Genomic DNA, 17,579 nt, shown 5'->3' on the forward strand with positions numbered 1-17,579 from the left:
AATATTTATAAGGCCAATTCATAAACCAATTGGATTTTTTTCATTGAATAAAGTGTTTTTTTGTCATGTTCAAATTTAGTGAAGAATTAAATTTTTCACGATCCGCGAAATTTCCGTGCAATTTGGCTTTTTAAAATTAGGGTCCCCGTAAAATTTGTTATTTTGAGCGTGAAAAATCACTAAGCCTAGTAATGATATATACAGTCATGCCCCGATTTTGCACGCCTCGGTTTTGCACTGCCCCGGTTTTGATTCGTTCAGCTGCCTCGGTTATGCACGGTCCAGTGCATAACTAAAGCACAGAGCTTATGGGGTTTTGGCTATATGGAAGACATTGGCTATAATCGTATGAAAAATCATACTAACATCAAAATGTTATAGTGTATTGGAATCGGGATGATGTCAGCTATCGATTGCACTTATAATTACATGAAAATATTCACAAAAATATGTATTTTTCCTGTATTTTGAAAGTGCAGTTTTTAACTTTAAAAAACACAAAATATTTGTCATTGCAATAGTGTTTTTGTCATACATTTCGAATGTACAATTTTTACAGTTTTACAATTTTTTGGAAAATAATATACATTTTCAAAAAACTACCTATTTTTTTAAAAAAAGAAAACACTCAAATTTTAAGGTTTTTTTGCAATATTGGTATCACATGATTCGAATTTTTTCATACATTTCGAATATTTTAGTAATTTTTTTCAAGATAGGTACTCAAAACTTTCACAAAACTACGTATTTTCGAAAAAAAAAATACTAAAAATTTTAGGTTTCGCAATATGGGTATCAAATGATCGGAATTTTTTCATGCGTATTTTTTGGGTAAAATGAAACAAATGCATAGATAGGGTCTAAAAAAGTCTTCCAACTTGTATGAGGGAATCGCATTGAAATTTAAAAAAATTAGTTGTTGATTTTTCGAGAGTTAATTAATGATCACAATAGACCTCAAATTAAGACAGTTGACAAAATGCTTGCCTTTGTTCTTTAAGCAAGATGTTTTAGCAAAGTTTCAGTTATTGTGAAGAACCTGTAAAATTGCAAAATTCGTATAAACTCACTTTGACACAATCTAAGCCCCCAGACCCAATGTCAAATATAATCTATTGGATAATAAATAGGTTTTTAATGAAATGTTCTAAATTTAGCCTTGTTCAATGCTCAAATTTGTATCCGGGCAATATTTTTCTGTATCCTCATGAAAAATTGAACAAAGTAATGATTTTTATTCGGTCATCTTGGGTCTTCCACTTTTGATTTTGAGGTAATTTCAAAGGAAGCTAGAATTCTGGAAATTGGGTTGGAAACTTTTGATTTGATGACAAATATTGGTCAAATATGTTATTTAGAGTATTTGCAGGAATATTTATAAGAAATTTGTTCAATATTAATATGAATCCATCGATTTTCAGCGACTTTACTGAAGAAATAACATATAAAATCTAATAAATAATCTTCAAAAAAAAAAAAAACTCTGGACTCCCTGACGAAATTTTCGATTCATTCCGCAAAATGTTGGTAAAGTTCCCTTCGTTCAATGTGCCAAATATCAGACCTGCCGATTTTTTTTTAATCTTAAGTTTGTTCTACGAAACAACCGTGTTACAATTTCCTACCAAAATAGCTTTTATTTTTGTTTTACTCTATAATAAAACATTGTCTTTTGAAGTCTAAACAAAACATTTCTTGAATCACGCCAAGAGATAGAAAGAGTAACAGATAAAAAAAAACGTTCTTCCTGCCTTTGGGTTTGTTGGGTCATTGATCCCCGGCTTTTTGGGAGCACATTTTGCGATACAAAGTGGGAAAAATATGCCAAAGAATCTAATTTCCGTGGGTTTGGATTGGTGTTGGAGATTCAATTGACGCCTCCTGTCACTTCTTCGGGGATACTTTTCGGTAGATTGGGGTTAACGAGCGTCGTTACGGTGCCAATAAGAACCGGATTTTGGGGTTTACATCGAAGCTTCGAGACAAATTGTGAGCTCTGGATTTTAGCACGGATCCCTACAAAGCAACTAAAAACCAGTTGATCGATTCTGCTTCGACGTATTTCCATGAATGAACGCAAACTAAAATCAATTTCACGTCACTTTTTTCCCCCACAAGAGTTGTTTAAAAAATTGTCAATTTCCGGTCAGCATCGTTCGGGAACGGTTCGTCAAGCAGCAATTCCAATTACCCCATCCAGCCTTGAAAGGTCATAAATTTTCCACTCCGTTCCGTTCAGAATCGATGAGAGCTCGTGTGGTTCACCGTTGGAACGGCAGCAGTGGCAAAAAAGGGTTATTTGCTCATCACCTTCCAGTGGTTTTTTTTTTTTGGTGAAGGGGAGACCCCCCTAAAAAAAACCATCTATTATAGCAGTAATTATCTTCCGACACCTGCTAACCAGAATCTTTGAATCCTGCTGCGATCGACCCTCAATTTCGGGCCTATTCAAGTAATGAGTAACTTTTTGCAGAGGGAAGGGTGCGGAGCAACCAAAAATATTCATCCCTTGTCAAAGCTTTGGCCCCGCCGGAAAAGCCATCCCCAAATCCCTCCCCCACATTGACCTCCCCCACCCGTGGAGTGATTAGTAGTTAGTGATAAGAGCCAAACTCGGGAGGAGCCACAAAAAAAAGGTGAAACATAATTCTTCCTTATTTATCGCCGCAATCTTTTCTCGTCAGAGCTAACCCACCCGCCACCATATTGGGAGGGTTTTCGAAATATGGGCCGAATCTGTGGGGGGAACAAACCGGAAAACGGAAAACGGTGGCGGGCCGGAAGGGTCCTCGAACGGAACAGGAGGGGAAAGTTCTTTCCGGTGACCCTTTTTTTAGCTTTTCTAGAAGGGTGTTTCGATTCGCATTTTTTTGTTGTTGTGAATGTGGTTAAACGGTGGGAAGTAAGGGGTTGTTCAAACTGGTTGATAGATTGTGAGCATGATTTTTTTTAATGAATAAATTTACTTAGAAAAATTTTGGTTAAGAATTAAAGTATTTTTATCATTGTAAATTTCTTTTTGATGATTTTGTCTCGATTTTCTAACGAAACCAAAAAATATGCCCAAATATAAAGAAATGGTCAGAATAAGTTACCAGTGTGACTTTTTCGAAGGAATTGATGTGTAATTATGTTAAAAGGGAAGTTTTTCATCATTCAACACTAGTTCAATTGTTTTGCAATCATTAGTTTTAAAAAAATAGGAATTCAGGAAAATAAAAATTATAGCAAAAAAAAACTTTTTGCGGTAATGTACATCGAGAACATTTAAAAAATTCCAGAGATTTTTGAATAAAACAAGACATGTTCAAAATGATTATAAACGTTTTAAATTGATTTCAGCTGATTGCACTTGAATTCTATTTAAATTTCGAATTTAAAAAAATATATATTTTTTTACCCCCCGATTTTTCGGACCGATAATGTGGAGAGGGGAGGGGGGGTAACAGAAACTTTAAAAAAAATGTGTAAGAATGAGTAAAATAGTTGTATCTATTATGCAAAACTAGCTTTTTTGGACAAATGCAACACATCTTCTTTATGAAAATGTCAATCAATTTGGCTCCAAATGTTGAAAAATCAACAATTTGACGTAAAGCTTCTGAAATCAACAAATATGTGATCATTCAAGTTATCAAAAGTTTTGCCAAATATGTTGTTTAAAAATCACATGGCAGTGTTCCCAGATTTTAGAAATGGTTTGAAAATTTCCATAAAATCAACACATGTCACATCTTGGTTTCGAAATGCATAAATCACACTAAGATATCGCAATAATATGTCAGAGTTGCCAGATACTGATAGTTTTTTACTCGTCGGTAAGCTCTTCAAAAAAAAAAAACGCAATTCCACATCAAGCCAGCTGGATCCAGACCAAAAGTGCTCTGATTTGGCTCTAATTTGGCATGGGAGTTCTTTGGCCAAAGTAATAAGACCCGTATTTCATGTGTTTGACGATTAGGGTGGTCCTGTCGGAAAAAAGGGTGGTTCAAAAAATGGGGGTTTTTGACGATTTTCACAAAAACATAATTTACCAATTTTAGCTCGCCACGTTTCAAAAGAAATGTGATTAGTTGTGCGTCAATTCCGGGAGTTCCCGGGACAAAAATCCCGGGATGTTTTCTAAACTAGGAATTCCCGAATCCCGGGATTTTTTAAAATACGTCCCGGGAATTCCCGAAATTGAAAAAAGAGCAATTCCATGTCAAATAGGGAATCGGTTGTACCCGACCCTCTACGATTTCAATGAAACTTTGTACACATGTTATCCAAGCCATGTATAAGCCATTTTTTGTGAATATGGAGCCAGCTACACGCGATAATGACATTTGGAGGGTCGGACAATCGGAGAGGGTTGAGAAAAATGTACCTAAAAAATTCTTGTTTTGGGCTGGAATTGCTCAAAAATCGAATTTTATTCTGCAAATTCAGATTTGGTTGTGGAAACAGATAACAAGTTAAATACCTTCATCTGGGGTGAATCAGGACTACAGTCTGAAAAGGAAGCAGAGCACTTAAAAATGGGAATGAATGAACTATTTCAAAAAAGCAAACAATTAGGCTGCAACATTGCTTAAACTGCTGTCCTAATTCGCCCCATGTGTCCCTGTCCACCCCAGATGACGGTACTTTGTAATCGATAAGAATTCAAAAGAAATAAAATTTGTATTCGGCATATATCAGCTTTCATTTGGATTATTAGGGAAAATTGAGAATTTTTTTGTTTACATAATTCCTAGCGCTTTAAATATTTTCTATTGAATTTTAAATATTTTTTAAAGACTGAATATTTATGTATATTTATGATTTTGAAATTAAAAAAGTATCACATAAAATTATTTTTCATCGAGTTAAGGCAGCTATTGATGCATTTTTTTGCATGATGTTTTGACTGACTACATTAACACTGGAACGCCCAACGCATGTCCAACTAACACGGACGCCCAAGCCTCCCAAAAAAGTTGGAACGGTAACTTCAACTCGCTGGTTCTCGGGCATAACTCAACCAATCGGGACGATTCTTGTTTCCAGTAATTTGTAAGAATGTCTAGATGAACTTTGCAGAACTTAATTTGATCAAATCTGTAATTTCTGCGACATCGTTCCACCTTTTTTCAAAACGACTGCCTCCGCGGAATATTTGGCGAATTTTTTTTTGTTCGCGAAAAAAAAGTTGGAACGATGTTTTTAATCGCAAAAATTACAGATTTGATCAAATTAAGTTCTGCAAAGTTCTAGAATCATCTAGACATCCTAACAAATCACTGGAAAGAAGAATCATCTTGATTGGTTGAGTTATGCCCGAGATCTGTTGAGTTGAAGTTACCGTTCCAACTTTTTTGGAGCCTTGGGCGTTGGAATGTTAAACGGGAACAGAACAAAACGATCAGTACACCGATATCCAAATTTATTGCTCTGAAATCTCCTGTGACTATTCGACTGTAGTGTTGATTTTCCACAGCTGGCAGTAGAAACTCAAAGATTATTTTTAAAATATGTTTTATATAAAACAAAAAAATCAAAACCTGGGTGATGAATAGAGATAATGCGTAACGTGATTTTCGAATGATCCCGCTTTGTTTACATCTATTAAGTAGGAGGATGTTCAAGCACAAGCATGACTTTTTTCTTACTGATAATGAGCTTTTCAGTTGTGTTTTCAAGTTTTGATCAGCTAGAAGAAGTTTTTCATTTTTAAGTGTGACGAAGAACTGCGGCGAGAGTGTCATTCTGCGATGTCACAGTAAAATTCCCCGGCTGATGTCTAATCTCGCCTTCAACTTTCTTGAAATTTCTCGACTTCAACTTCAGGACCTCAAAAGCCACATATTTTTCATTCTTGCTAACAAAACTTTTAATGATCAATAACAGTACTGTCTACTTTTGGCGAACATTAAATTGGTTCCACTTTGACAGTTCAAAATTGAGGCCGTTTTGCGAACCACTATTCAGCACCCAGATCAAAACCTGTTTTAAATTTAACAGTGATCGATATTATTTTTTTTGTTTTCGCTGCTTGTTTTTTTAATTATATTTTCAAAGATTTTTTTTTGGCTTTTCTAGTCACGTCATGTTACATAAATTAATTAAAGAATATATTTATAAAAGCCATATTAAATTTGAATCACAATGTATTTAAAATTGTGGTTAATTTAAAATCCAAAGCACAATACAGATAAAAACTATAAAAAATTGAATGTCTTTCAAGCTACCTAAAAACTGCTGTCTTTGTTTCAATTGAAGTGTAGTTTATCACCAATTAATATTTTTCTACGATTTTAAGCTTTAAAACGTAGCCAATATAATGAAAACAAAGATTTTATGACTGTTCCCGGGAAATCCCGGGATTTCACAAATATTTTTCCCGTTTCCCGGGCAATTCAAAACCCGGGAAAATTGGACGTCCTAGATTCACCTATGTGGTTAGATCCGGAATACAAAAGTACATGAATATCACATAAGCGAGACAGGGTTGCCAGATCTTCAATGTGTTGAACTTGTTTGAAATGTCTTTTGATTACCTAGCCAACGATGAAGGTGGATGGATCCGGGCATCGTTTAAATACATTTAAGCGAGATCCGGATGTATATAAAAACACATTTTTATACATAACTTTTGAACTACTTATCGAAATTTCAAACAGTTCAACTGATTTGATCCAGATCAAATCAGCCAGTGCTGAGAAAACTCAGTGAGAATTTTGGTCACATACATACATACACACACATACTGTTCAGTTTTCAGTTCTGAGTCGATATGAATACATGTATGAAGGTGAGTCTTCAAGCTTTCAATAAAAAGTTCACTTTTAGAGATTTGAATTGAAGATCTCGGGAACAAATGGTTTCCAGCTGAAATTTTTTTTCCATGATTTTTCAGAAAGTTTTTCATTACATATCCAATGTTCTGAGATATGATTTTTTGAGGAAAAAAATCGGATGTAAACTTGAAGGACTGTCAATCCACTTTTTTGCCATTTCGTTGATAGAATCCCAAAAGTAACAAGTACTTTTTGAGCCATTCTCTAGCTACAATCGCTGCCTGAAAATTGCCTGTTCCAAAATTGTGGGATGCTATTGTTCCTCCCACAATTACGAAATTTTGGGTGACTCACCACAAAAACCTTCGGACGCCTAGAAATGAGCAGAAACTTGCAACAGAGCCCACAAAAGACCCGGAGGTCGTTAAAGTGATTTGCTTTGCTTTTTTTAGGTACTACTAGAGAGGAGTCCGAATTTCAGGAGTCAATGTCTTTCTACAAAATGTTCACACAGAGTGTTAAAATTCATGGTCGATTCATGCATTAAGGTTAAAGTCACGTTAATCAATCTTCTATTGTCCATTTTTTTTTTCATTTTTTTTCCTTTTTTACTAAAGAAAGGTATAGGTTTTACTTTATGGCTGGACGTCATTTTCATCTTCATAAATAATTTATTTTTACCATGTTCTGGAGGTCTTTGAGCATATTTTGCTTCTCTTGTTTTATGTTTATCTTGTTTATTTTTTAGTATTTTATTTGCATTTATCTTGTTTAGTTTATTTTGATAGTATTAGACCTATTCTAACACCTCTTATCATTACCTTAATTCAAAAGATGATTCAACATTACTTATTAGAATAAGATTATTTTTCAGCTGCTTGTAATTTAAAAATCAAACTAGAACAATTTATTGTTTTGTTAAAAAAGAATCAAATATATATTCTACTTGAACTAATGAAGCACTCTTTCTGTTAAAGCTATCTTACTTTGAACGTTTGTCACCGTCTCTCTGCAATCTGCACGTTTTCGTGATGAATATTCCTCACTGTTCGCTGTTATTATTATTTTTCGTTTCCACTCGACACTTTTTTTCTGAACTTTTTTTTCCAAATTCACAATCTCAAACCCCACTTCTCTCTTCTCGTTTGTCACTTTTTCACTTTTTATCGGCAACAGCTTCCAGCTGATACTCGAAGCGACGATAACACAACCACCCACCACCACCCTTAAGGGAGGCAAATAGGAGGATTTCCCCCCTCCTGCTTCTTTCTGGTTGAAACAAATAACACCACCCGCTGCTTTTCTGCCAGGGAGAGGGGTCGGCGGGTGACTTTGGCTCATCCACTTGTCAACGTATTTTTCTTCGCACGTTTTCCCCCCCTCTTTTTCTTCTTTTTTCACGCTTAACGCGCCACACGACCACAACAAAATTGAATAATCAGATGACTTTCGCAACCACCACCACCACAACCACAAAAGCGAGACAGAGAGGGCACACAAAAAAAAAAGCTCAAGAAAAATTACGACAACCGGCGAAAAGTTTCACTTGACTGGGCGCCCACTGGCGGCGACGGCGGGAAAAACAACAGCACGTTTTTCCTTCATTTTCCGTTCCGTGCCCACGAGGCGATGGCAAGGACGACCCGCGTGGGAGGTTGTTTTTCTTTTTGTTCACCGGAAAAAGAGACGCGCTGTTTTTTTTTGCTGTTTTATCCTGATTCCCTCATGGCACTAATCTCGGACGTTCGTCACCCGGGGACAACTTTTTTTTTTGACGGGTCCGACCACTTCCGGCTTTTCTGAGAACGAAAATGGGTGGGGTAGTTTGGAACCCTCAAACGAATGCACCACCCTAGTGACACGCGAAATCAATCCACCGGAACCACGACGACGACCTGCACGGTCCAAAAAACTGGCCAAACCCGGGTTCAGCCCCGACACGTAACACGCGACGCAACGACGACGTGAAAAACCAGCTCCGATAGCACGCCCTGGGACAATTTTCCTCCCGTGGAACCGACCGACCACCGCGCGATGTCCGGCTCTGACTGGGTGCGCTCCGGATCCGCTCTCAGCATCCCCGGAACATCTCGAGCGAATCCGAAGCCCGAAACGCAAAAAAAAAGCATAGAAAAACGGCGGCGACAAACTGTCAAAAGTTCGGGTTTTGAAGAGATATCAGGAGTTACGGCGGAGTGAACGCGGGTAACGGGGCGTAACGCCAGGCCTTGGAAGATTGGGAGCGAGAACATGCGCCATGTTCGCGGGGTGAGACGAAGCTTTGGGCTCTCTCGAATGGTTTTGGTGAGAGTGTATTTGTGTGAGTTGTGAGCATATGTGAGTGGAAGCTTCCAGTTAATGAAAAGCTTTCTCGATTTCTTTTCCGCGCTTGATACCGGTAGGCAATCAGAGAAGGCATTGATTACTGCGAATTATCTGGCAAAAGCTACACCCATATGAGACCTGCCAAATCACCTGACAAATTTGACAGAGGTTCTGCAAATGAAGGTCAGAAGTTGACGCTTTGTCAATAATTATGTCAGTTTCAATAGAATTTGCAATTTTTCGTTTAAAAATCGGGAATCGATTATTTTTGTCAAATGTAGGTGTGTTGAATGCTCATGAACAAAAAAAAAATCATTTTAAGGTTTTAAGTTAGCGGTCTTCTACCATTCTAGAAGACTGATGAGAATCGCTGCATTAGAGCACAAAAAATCGTGATTCAATTATCCGAAGTACACGCTGTAATTATATGAAAAAATATTTACTTGCCTTTGATTTTTATTTTTGTTCGATATTATTTTCATTTACTTCAAAATTCGATTTCTTTTAATTATTGTGTCTACTTGAGAATTATTATACTGTCAACAAATTAGTATCTAATAATCATTGTTTGTGAATTATCAAAAAAACTGTGTTTGCTAAAAATATTATTTTCATTGGATAAAAATGTTTCAAGCTAAACTTGACACTTTTCAGCTTTTTCCAAATTTTGTATTTTGGAACACGTAAGAAATTGGAAATTGCCAGTAGTACTGCGGGAGTTGATTTTAGAAATATTTTTTATACTTAAATTGTTACTTTTTGCTTCAAATTAAAAATAAATGCTTAATATTTTATATTTAAGCATTTTTTTTATTTTCAAGGACAAAACCTATATTTTTTGAAAATACTTTAAATGGTTCAGCTGAAAATAGAAGCGCAGTCAACTTAAAAATAAACGTTTCCTAGGTTCATTCAAGATAAAATTAATCTTATAAATCTGCCATCAAACATCATTACAGTTCAAAAAATTGCGCAATATCAATACTTTTACCGTTTTTTACCGATCTACCAAGTTGATTTCAAATGCTTAAATAAGCATCAGACGCAGATTTTTTTTTGTAGAATCAGCCTGTACGAGGTTTACTGTAACAAATTTTTTGTTGAATATAATCAACAAAAATTATTATTTTCTCAATTCTACAATTTTTTTTATTGTTTTGAAAAAGTTGCTTTGACGTTTAGCGTTGATTCAACAAAAATGATGATTTTCGAATCATCAAAATGTTTTGTTGTTTCAAGCCTTATATCTGTAAGCCCATACATCCAATTGAAATGTGGTCAAAGACAAACTTATGGGAAATTTGACGAGCTTTCCGTTAAACATATTTTCGAGACTGAAAATGAAGTCTGTCATATAGAAATTGCAAAAACCTATTTTTTCAACATTTTTATTTTTAAAAACACTGTAGCTTCACAAGGATTGGACTTAGGACTATGGTCAATATGGAGACTTTTAAAATTGTCTGGAGAATCGACCCTCGTGTTCGGTTTTTGAAAATTTTGACGTTTAGAGCACTTTTGAAAAAAAAAAAAAAACAGTTTCAGTAAATGATTTTTGTATTGTTTTAGGTGAGTTGCTACATCCTGCATTTTTCGTGAGTCTTTTTGTAACATCTTGGGCTATTTTCATAAAAATCGTGGGCTCACCTTCAAATTTGACTTTTAAACTTAAAAAAAATCATAAAATCTCATAAAAGTTGAGTGCTTTTTTCTTTCAGTGTATTTTTTCGGAAATCCCGTCAAATTTCCTACAAGTTTGTCTTTGACCACTTTTTGATACGATGCAATGGCTTCGAGATACAGCAATATTTAAATTACAAAATTCAAAAATATTTAAAACACTTATGTCTACAAAGTTTCATTGAGAAAAAAGTACCTAAAAATTTCCTGTTTTGGGCTGGAATTGCTCGGAAACAAAAATTATTTATATTTTGAATGAAAAAATCAAATTAAAAGTTAAGATAAAAATTTTTGAAAGTAACAGCATTTTTACTTACTCAAAAGCTTTATTTATTTTTCTTACGATTTCAGCTTTGATAAACTCGTGCACAAAGACACCAAAAATATTTACTTTATCAACATTTTATGAAAATAGAGCTAAATTTTAAGATTTATATGCCATCTAATTTTTTTTGTTGTTTCACTCTGTCACATTTCTTAAATGCTTTGAAAATGCATCTTATGATATGCAACATATTTTTGTAGTAAATATTTAACATTTAAAACCTTTCAGTAGTTTGTTTTAACACTTTTTTGGGGCAAAACGATAATTTTAAAGCTTTTGTCTCTTAAAAAAAGTTCAACTAATAAAAGATAAAATATGAATTCAAACTGGATTTTCTCGCTGAAAAAAAATTATTTAAATGCTGCCAACTCAACGTTGTTTTTTTTTCAAATTTAATATTATGCAATTAGGCCTGGCAACAAAAAAATATTTCCGAATGTTAAATCATTTCTGATGTATCACTTTTGCACATTATTAAACATTTAAATTTCAATGCAATTTGATATGAATTTGCAACAAATTGCATTTAAAAACATGTGATTCAACCGTTTACGTCGATTTCAAGTTTATGTGAACTGATTTAACATGTGATATTTTTTTTCGTTTATTTTATTTGGAAACAAAAAAAATCTCAAAATTTTACCTTAAAAATGCCAAAAGGTTAAAAAAAATTGTTCCCCTCTTTATTTAGGAATCACCAAAAGAAAAAAACTTTTTGCTCATTGTTTTTTTGTTTTTTTTTTAATATTTTTTTTAATGTGGTTGTATATATTGACCATATAACAAGGGCTTTCGATTTGAATTGGATAAAAAAATATAGTTGATTTTCCATCATAAAAAAATATATATTTTTTTGATAATTTTTCATTGGATTAAAAATAGTTTGATAGTAGAAATTAATTTTAATTTATCTTCGGTAAGAATTGCCTGCATTTGGATTCTTGGAGTCCGAAAAAAAATTCAAGAATTTAAAATTGGAATTTAAGCAGCCATCCTGTTTAATCACCGTATTTGCCTTCGCACTATCTAGTCATACATCTCATTGCTATTCAGTGCTGTTATCAACATTTGGCCTTTTTCAAAAGTTAGTCGTGATTTCATCATTTGAAAATACATTTTTTCCTAGGAAATCAGAGTGTTTAACAAATATAGGGTTTTTTTGAAAGGTCTTAAAAGCTATGGAATCTATTCAACTATAATTTAAGAAATGTTTCGTTTTGTTAACGTTGAAAATTGGCCCATTAGTAGCTGATATTGGCGTTAGAAAGCTTCAATTATTCTGTTTCTTATTTCTAAATCCAATGCATCTGAACAACCAGAAGTCCAATTTTTTTCATAGGAAATTTCCTGAACTGTTTTTGCCTTCCTCACCTTACTGAGGAAAGGCTATAAAATCACTCGAAAAACGAAATTCTTGATTTGACCTCCTAGACCCACCTTCACGTATACCTATCGACTCATAATCAAATTTTGAGCAAATGTCTGTGTGTGTGGTGGGATGTTGATCCAAAAAATTTGCACTGTTTGAATTTGAACAACATTTTGAAGTAAGTTTTCTTTAAAAAAATAACTAGTATAATGAAATCATCAGCCCGTTGCAAATATATTTCAAAGTTTCTATCACCCCCTTCAAAATTGGCTTGAAATTTCATCAAAATTAGGCGTGCATTCAACTGCGTTGATAATCACTACACAGAAAAAAATAATGTAAATTTGGAACCTGTAATTTTGGAAGGTTGAATATTACCTCTTTTATGATGATATTTTACCTCAATTTAGACTGAAAAAGTTACATTACACCAGAAAAGTGGTAAAATTACACATTTCCAGAGGTAAAATTACACCTTTTTTCTGACATAAAAGTTGTACCCCTTCCCAGATGTAATATTACCAGGATTTTTTTTTCTGTGTACGATTTTCATCAAACCTTTGAGTTTTAGAAAACTATTAATTGTAAAACAACTGGGCTGATGAATAATGCATTGATCAACACAAATCAAATATTTCTTAATGTTTATGTCGTCCCTGTTTTAAAATAATTTTTGATTGTTTTTTCGTCAATCCTGAGCTGTTTTAATACTAATTGCAAACAAGTGGTTTTCATTCAAATAATGGAACCATGACTTGTAATTAAAATGTTTATGCTATTTTATTTTTTGATTTAATACTGGCTAGAGATTCCAAATTATCTGCAAACTAGTAAAAAATATATTTTGTCAGGTTTTCCGAATTTGGTTATAATGGTGAATGAAAAATAGAAAAATCAATGGGTTAAAGATAATTCTGAAGTTTTTTTCAATAAAAAAAAGAAGTTTAAAAAAAACAAAATTCTAAGTTTTGGACCTCTCCATTGTTTTAAATCATGACCCCACCCTGAAAAGCATCGAACAAAAGTAGAGCGTCCAATTTCCCGTCTCGGGAAAAAATTTCCCGGGAATTCCCGGGATTTCCCGGAAAAAAATATTTCCCGTTTCCCGGGAAATTTGTAAATTTTCCGGGAATTCCCGAAATACAAGCAGTAGTTTACATTTTCCTACCTTTTTGGCACCAATGTTTTGAAATTAAACAAAAAATAATAATTGGAGAACCTGATTTGATTTTATTTATTTCCATCTACTGTTCATATTGAACTAATCCGCTTGTCTGTAAATTTCATGTCAAGGTTTAATTCAGATAATATTTATTTCTGAAGCATTCATCACTAGGAATATTGTTTGCTTTTATGTTGGACCACAAAACTTACGCTGTTATGGAATGAATATAAACTATTTTATTTTTGACAACCTTTTTTGATGTTTTTTTTTGTAATATCTTTTGAAAATAAGATATTTACATCTTCTGACCAAGATCAACATTGAGATTTGCTTGACTTTTTTTACCTTTAACATGTTGAATGGAAATTGAACTGATATAATAAAATTTAAAAAAAGTTTGTGTGAGAAGAATTCGTTTCTAAGTATTCGAGAAATTGCAGATTGAAGTTATAAATTTATGAAGCACGTGAGCTACCAAGGGCGTAAGAGGGTTGTATATGAAAAAATATCGTTGAATTTCAATCAATTTTAAATACTCAAAATTATTTTAATCTAATTAATTTATTAGACTGAATACCATACAACTAAAATCATATCGTAAAACCATGAAAAACCTTTAAAAACAACTTCGTATCATATGAAATTTACTAAAGAATCTGGCTAGATTTTTAATTTGAATAAAATTTATTATTATTATTTGAAGAGATAGGTTAAATAGTTTAGTAAAATTATAGGGAATGAGTTTTTTCATTGGCACAGATATAATTTAAAAGAAATGACATGCTATTTTTTTAGAAAAATTGGCACACATCTAAGATCGACTAAGAACCTTAAATCATAGTGGAAAATTTGAACTCAATGGGATTCGATGTAATTTTGAGTGAATCTTACGTAAATCAAAAATTGGATTCTTTCGAAAATATTCAAAACTACAAAAAAAAAAACGTTTTTGTTTAGAGTTGCAGTTTTTGCTAACCATCATAAATTCCAAGTGACATTTCACTAAATTGTTTAACAATACTTCTAATGATCATTTGGCACCCTTCACTTCACAGCACGTTCAGCAAAAACGTCAGCACCGAGTAGGAAATGTTGACCAGATCGGCAAACACCGCCGACGAAATGTCCCCGATCCCAGCACACTGAAAGGACATTCCGTGGCGGCAAAAGTATCCCACCACCATGAGGGTGGCGCGCACGTCCACGTAGTCCGCGTGGTGATCCCCGGAGTGGGGCAGCTGGGAGCAGAAGCAGAACATGTGGTCGGTGATCGTTTCGTTCTGTGGAAGGTGGGAGTGGAATTTTGAGGGGGTTGAGACGTTTGAATTGGGCGTTGGTTGAAAGTTACGACATCCTTGAAGGAATCCAGCAGGTAACACAAAAAGTAACACTCCAGGGCGCTGATTGTGGTTGACGAAAGGATGACCATCGTCATGAAGGAGAGCGGTTCTCTGAGGATCACGACGAACACGGTTCCGACGATGATTAGCGAGGCGTAGTAGATGAAGAAAAACAGTGGTTCCACGAGAGATTTCAGCTGCTCAAGGTGTCTGTGGGATAGATATTATGTTAGTCTAATTTTCGTTTGCTGGAGATGAAGGGTAGCTTACTTCAGTAATTCGTGTTGTTGATCGAGAACTGTTTTCAAATGATTTTTGGTGTGATCCCAAAATTGTTTCCGAGCTCGGTTAGAGTTCTGGTAGCTTCCAAAGAAATTCTCTTCCAAACAGGTTTGCATCATCAGCTCAAAGTTTTTGGCCAGAATTTCCTGTTCAGTTTTTACTCGAATAATGAGAATTGATGCAACGACAGTGCAGCTGAAAAGTTTGGACACCCAAATCACAGTGAATGTTCCAAAATAAAGAATTTGTAGAATGAAGCTGAAAAACACTCCGCAATATGAGCTCATCCAAGGAGGAATGCTGAAGGTTCGATCGCGTTGACTGGTGGGAATCCATATTGAAATCTGTTGTAGCACAATTACGCAGAGAACTGTCATGATTAACAACTGACAGACTGTATATGACCGTTTCCGGATTTTACCGTCGAATGCTGGATCTCCTGAGCAGAAGCTTTGCTGGTTGAGAAAAATACGTAGCTCATGAATGGCCTCGTAGTGTCGTAGCACAATGTAATGCTTGACAAGACACAAAAGTATCGCGAAGAATGACATCGTGTACCAGATTGCGGCCAAGACGTCTGTCAAATTTTGCAAGGCGTAGATCATGTCCAGCAGTCCGATAATCATTTGGTAGAGGGCCATCGTCTGATACAGATACCAACCAGCTTGTTGTCGGACATTCTTTGGCACGAATCGAACCGCTGCGTAGAAAATCGATCTGTTTAAAGTCACTTTGTCAAGATATCACACTCTTACCCGCGACCGCTAGATAAATGTCCAAAAACCAGAAGGAATCGTAACCGTCTGGAAGGTCCTCCCACAGCCAACGAACTCGGTTGAGAACTTGAACCTTGGAGGCTCGCACCACTGCAGGAACTTTGCGGAAGTGTTCCATCGCTGACGACGGTATCAGACTGGTTGGGAAAATCGCAGACTGTGGTGTCCTTTTATAGATGGTTTTGCAATGTTCTAGTAATTTCCATTTTCTGTTTACAAAACTTTCCACTCATCAATATTTAATAAGCGAAAAAACGGCTCTGTTTTTAAAAGTTTTAGAATGATAGGGTTCATTACTTTAAATTGGTAGGACTTGAAAAGTTTATATTTTCATTCACCCAACTCAACTCAACTCAACTCAACTCAACTCAACTCAACTCAACTCAACTCAACTCAACTCAACTCAACTCAACTCAACTCAACTCAACTCAACTCAACTCAACTCCACTCAACTCAACTCAACTCAACTCAACTCAACTCAACTCAACTCAACTCAACTCAACTCAACTCAACTCAACTCAACTCAACTCAACTCAACTCAACTCAACTCAACTCAACTCAACTCAACTCAACTCAACTCAACTCAACTCAACTCAACTCAACTCAACTCAACTCAACTCAACTCAACTCAACTCAACTCAACTCAACTCAACTCAACTCAACTCAACTCAACTCAACTCAACTCAACTCAACTCAACTCAACTCAACTCAACTCAACTCAACTCAACTCAACTCAACTCAACTCAACTCAACTCAACTCAACTCAACTCAACTCAACTCAACTCAACTCAACTCAACTCAACTCAACTCAACTCAACTCAACTCAACTCAACTCAACTCAACTCAACTCAACTCAACTCAACTCAACTCAACTCAACTCAACTCAACTCAACTCAACTCAACTCAACTCAACTCAACTCAACTCAACTCAACTCAACTCAACTCAACTCAACTCAACTCAACTCAACTCAACTCAACTCAACTCAACTCAACTCAACTCAACTCAACTCAACTCAACTCAACTCAAAAATCAAACGTCGAAACAAAGTACTCTTTTTTCTCTGGTGGGCAAAACTGTTCGTGAGATTTTCTCCGCTTTTCCGCAAATATAGTGCCTCTGCCTTCTTCTCAAAAGCGATTCAAGTGAAAGCAAAATCTGAGCTTACGCTGTCGTTTACGTTCGAATAAATAAATATACAAGAGGTGACAGTGTGTTTGTCTGTGTGGGTGTGTGTTTCCACACGCCAAAATCACACTGAAAAAGACAGACACAGAGTTTTAAGAGGAGTGGCCCGTCGTTGAAGGGAAAAATGACGACGAGATTGGGAGGGGGCTTGTGCAGGTGGGAAAAGACTTAAACTGTCGTTACGCTGACTAGGTGTGCGAGAAAGAGTTCGCTCTGCTCTCTTCCTGTGTGTGTGTGTGAAAGGGTGTGTGTGTGATTTTTTTTTGTTTGTTTGCACTAGCCAGCCAGCCAGCCGGTATAACGATCCGAGTTTTTCGGAAAATGAGAAAAGTTTGCGTCCTAATCGAATCCGGTGCAGCATAAACCGATA

General features: G+C 35.3%; 2 protein-coding genes across 7 annotated transcripts in view; both read right to left on the reverse strand.

The window, feature by feature from the left end:
- LOC6050873 overlaps positions 1-8,825 on the reverse strand; it is a 461,546-nt gene extending 452,721 nt beyond the window's left edge. For all 5 annotated transcript variants that reach the window (XM_038266227.1, XM_038266230.1, XM_038266229.1 and 2 more), the window contains exon 1: positions 7,748-8,825. The gene's annotated coding sequence lies outside the window, so the exon portion shown is untranslated. The remainder of the gene's footprint in view (positions 1-7,747) is intronic.
- Positions 8,826-14,450: 5,625 nt separating this feature from the next.
- LOC6051945 lies at positions 14,451-16,178 on the reverse strand. 2 transcript variants are annotated; one of them, XM_038263808.1, is made up of 4 exons: positions 16,003-16,178; positions 15,236-15,947; positions 14,974-15,175; positions 14,457-14,905 (listed from the first exon to the last, which is right to left on the reverse strand). In XM_038263808.1, the coding sequence occupies exons 1-4, from the start codon at positions 16,139-16,141 to the stop codon at positions 14,675-14,677; spliced, it is 1,284 nt and encodes a 427-aa protein (XP_038119736.1). In that variant the 5' UTR covers positions 16,142-16,178; the 3' UTR covers positions 14,457-14,674. The 2 variants fall into 2 exon arrangements, with proteins under 2 accessions (XP_038119735.1, XP_038119736.1); XM_038263807.1 differs by having other exon boundaries at positions 14,451-15,175.
- Between the last annotated feature and the right edge of the window lie 1,401 nt (positions 16,179-17,579).

This window comes from Culex quinquefasciatus, chromosome 3 (genome assembly GCF_015732765.1).
Source record: "Culex quinquefasciatus strain JHB chromosome 3, VPISU_Cqui_1.0_pri_paternal, whole genome shotgun sequence".
NCBI classification, from domain to species: domain Eukaryota; kingdom Metazoa; phylum Arthropoda; class Insecta; order Diptera; family Culicidae; genus Culex; species Culex quinquefasciatus.

Excerpts from the sequence above, each read along its gene's own strand:
- LOC6051945 (XM_038263807.1), bottom strand. The coding sequence starts at position 16,141 with ATGGAACACTTCCGCAAAGTTCCTGCAGTGGTGCGAGCCTCCAAGGTT. Across the intron at positions 15,948-16,002 it reads CATTTATCTAGCGGTCGCGG|CGGTTCGATTCGTGCCAAAG; the intron begins GTAAGAGTGTGA and ends TTTTCTACGCAG. Across the intron at positions 15,176-15,235 it reads CAACAACACGAATTACTGAA|ACACCTTGAGCAGCTGAAAT; the intron begins GTAAGCTACCCT and ends TCTATCCCACAG.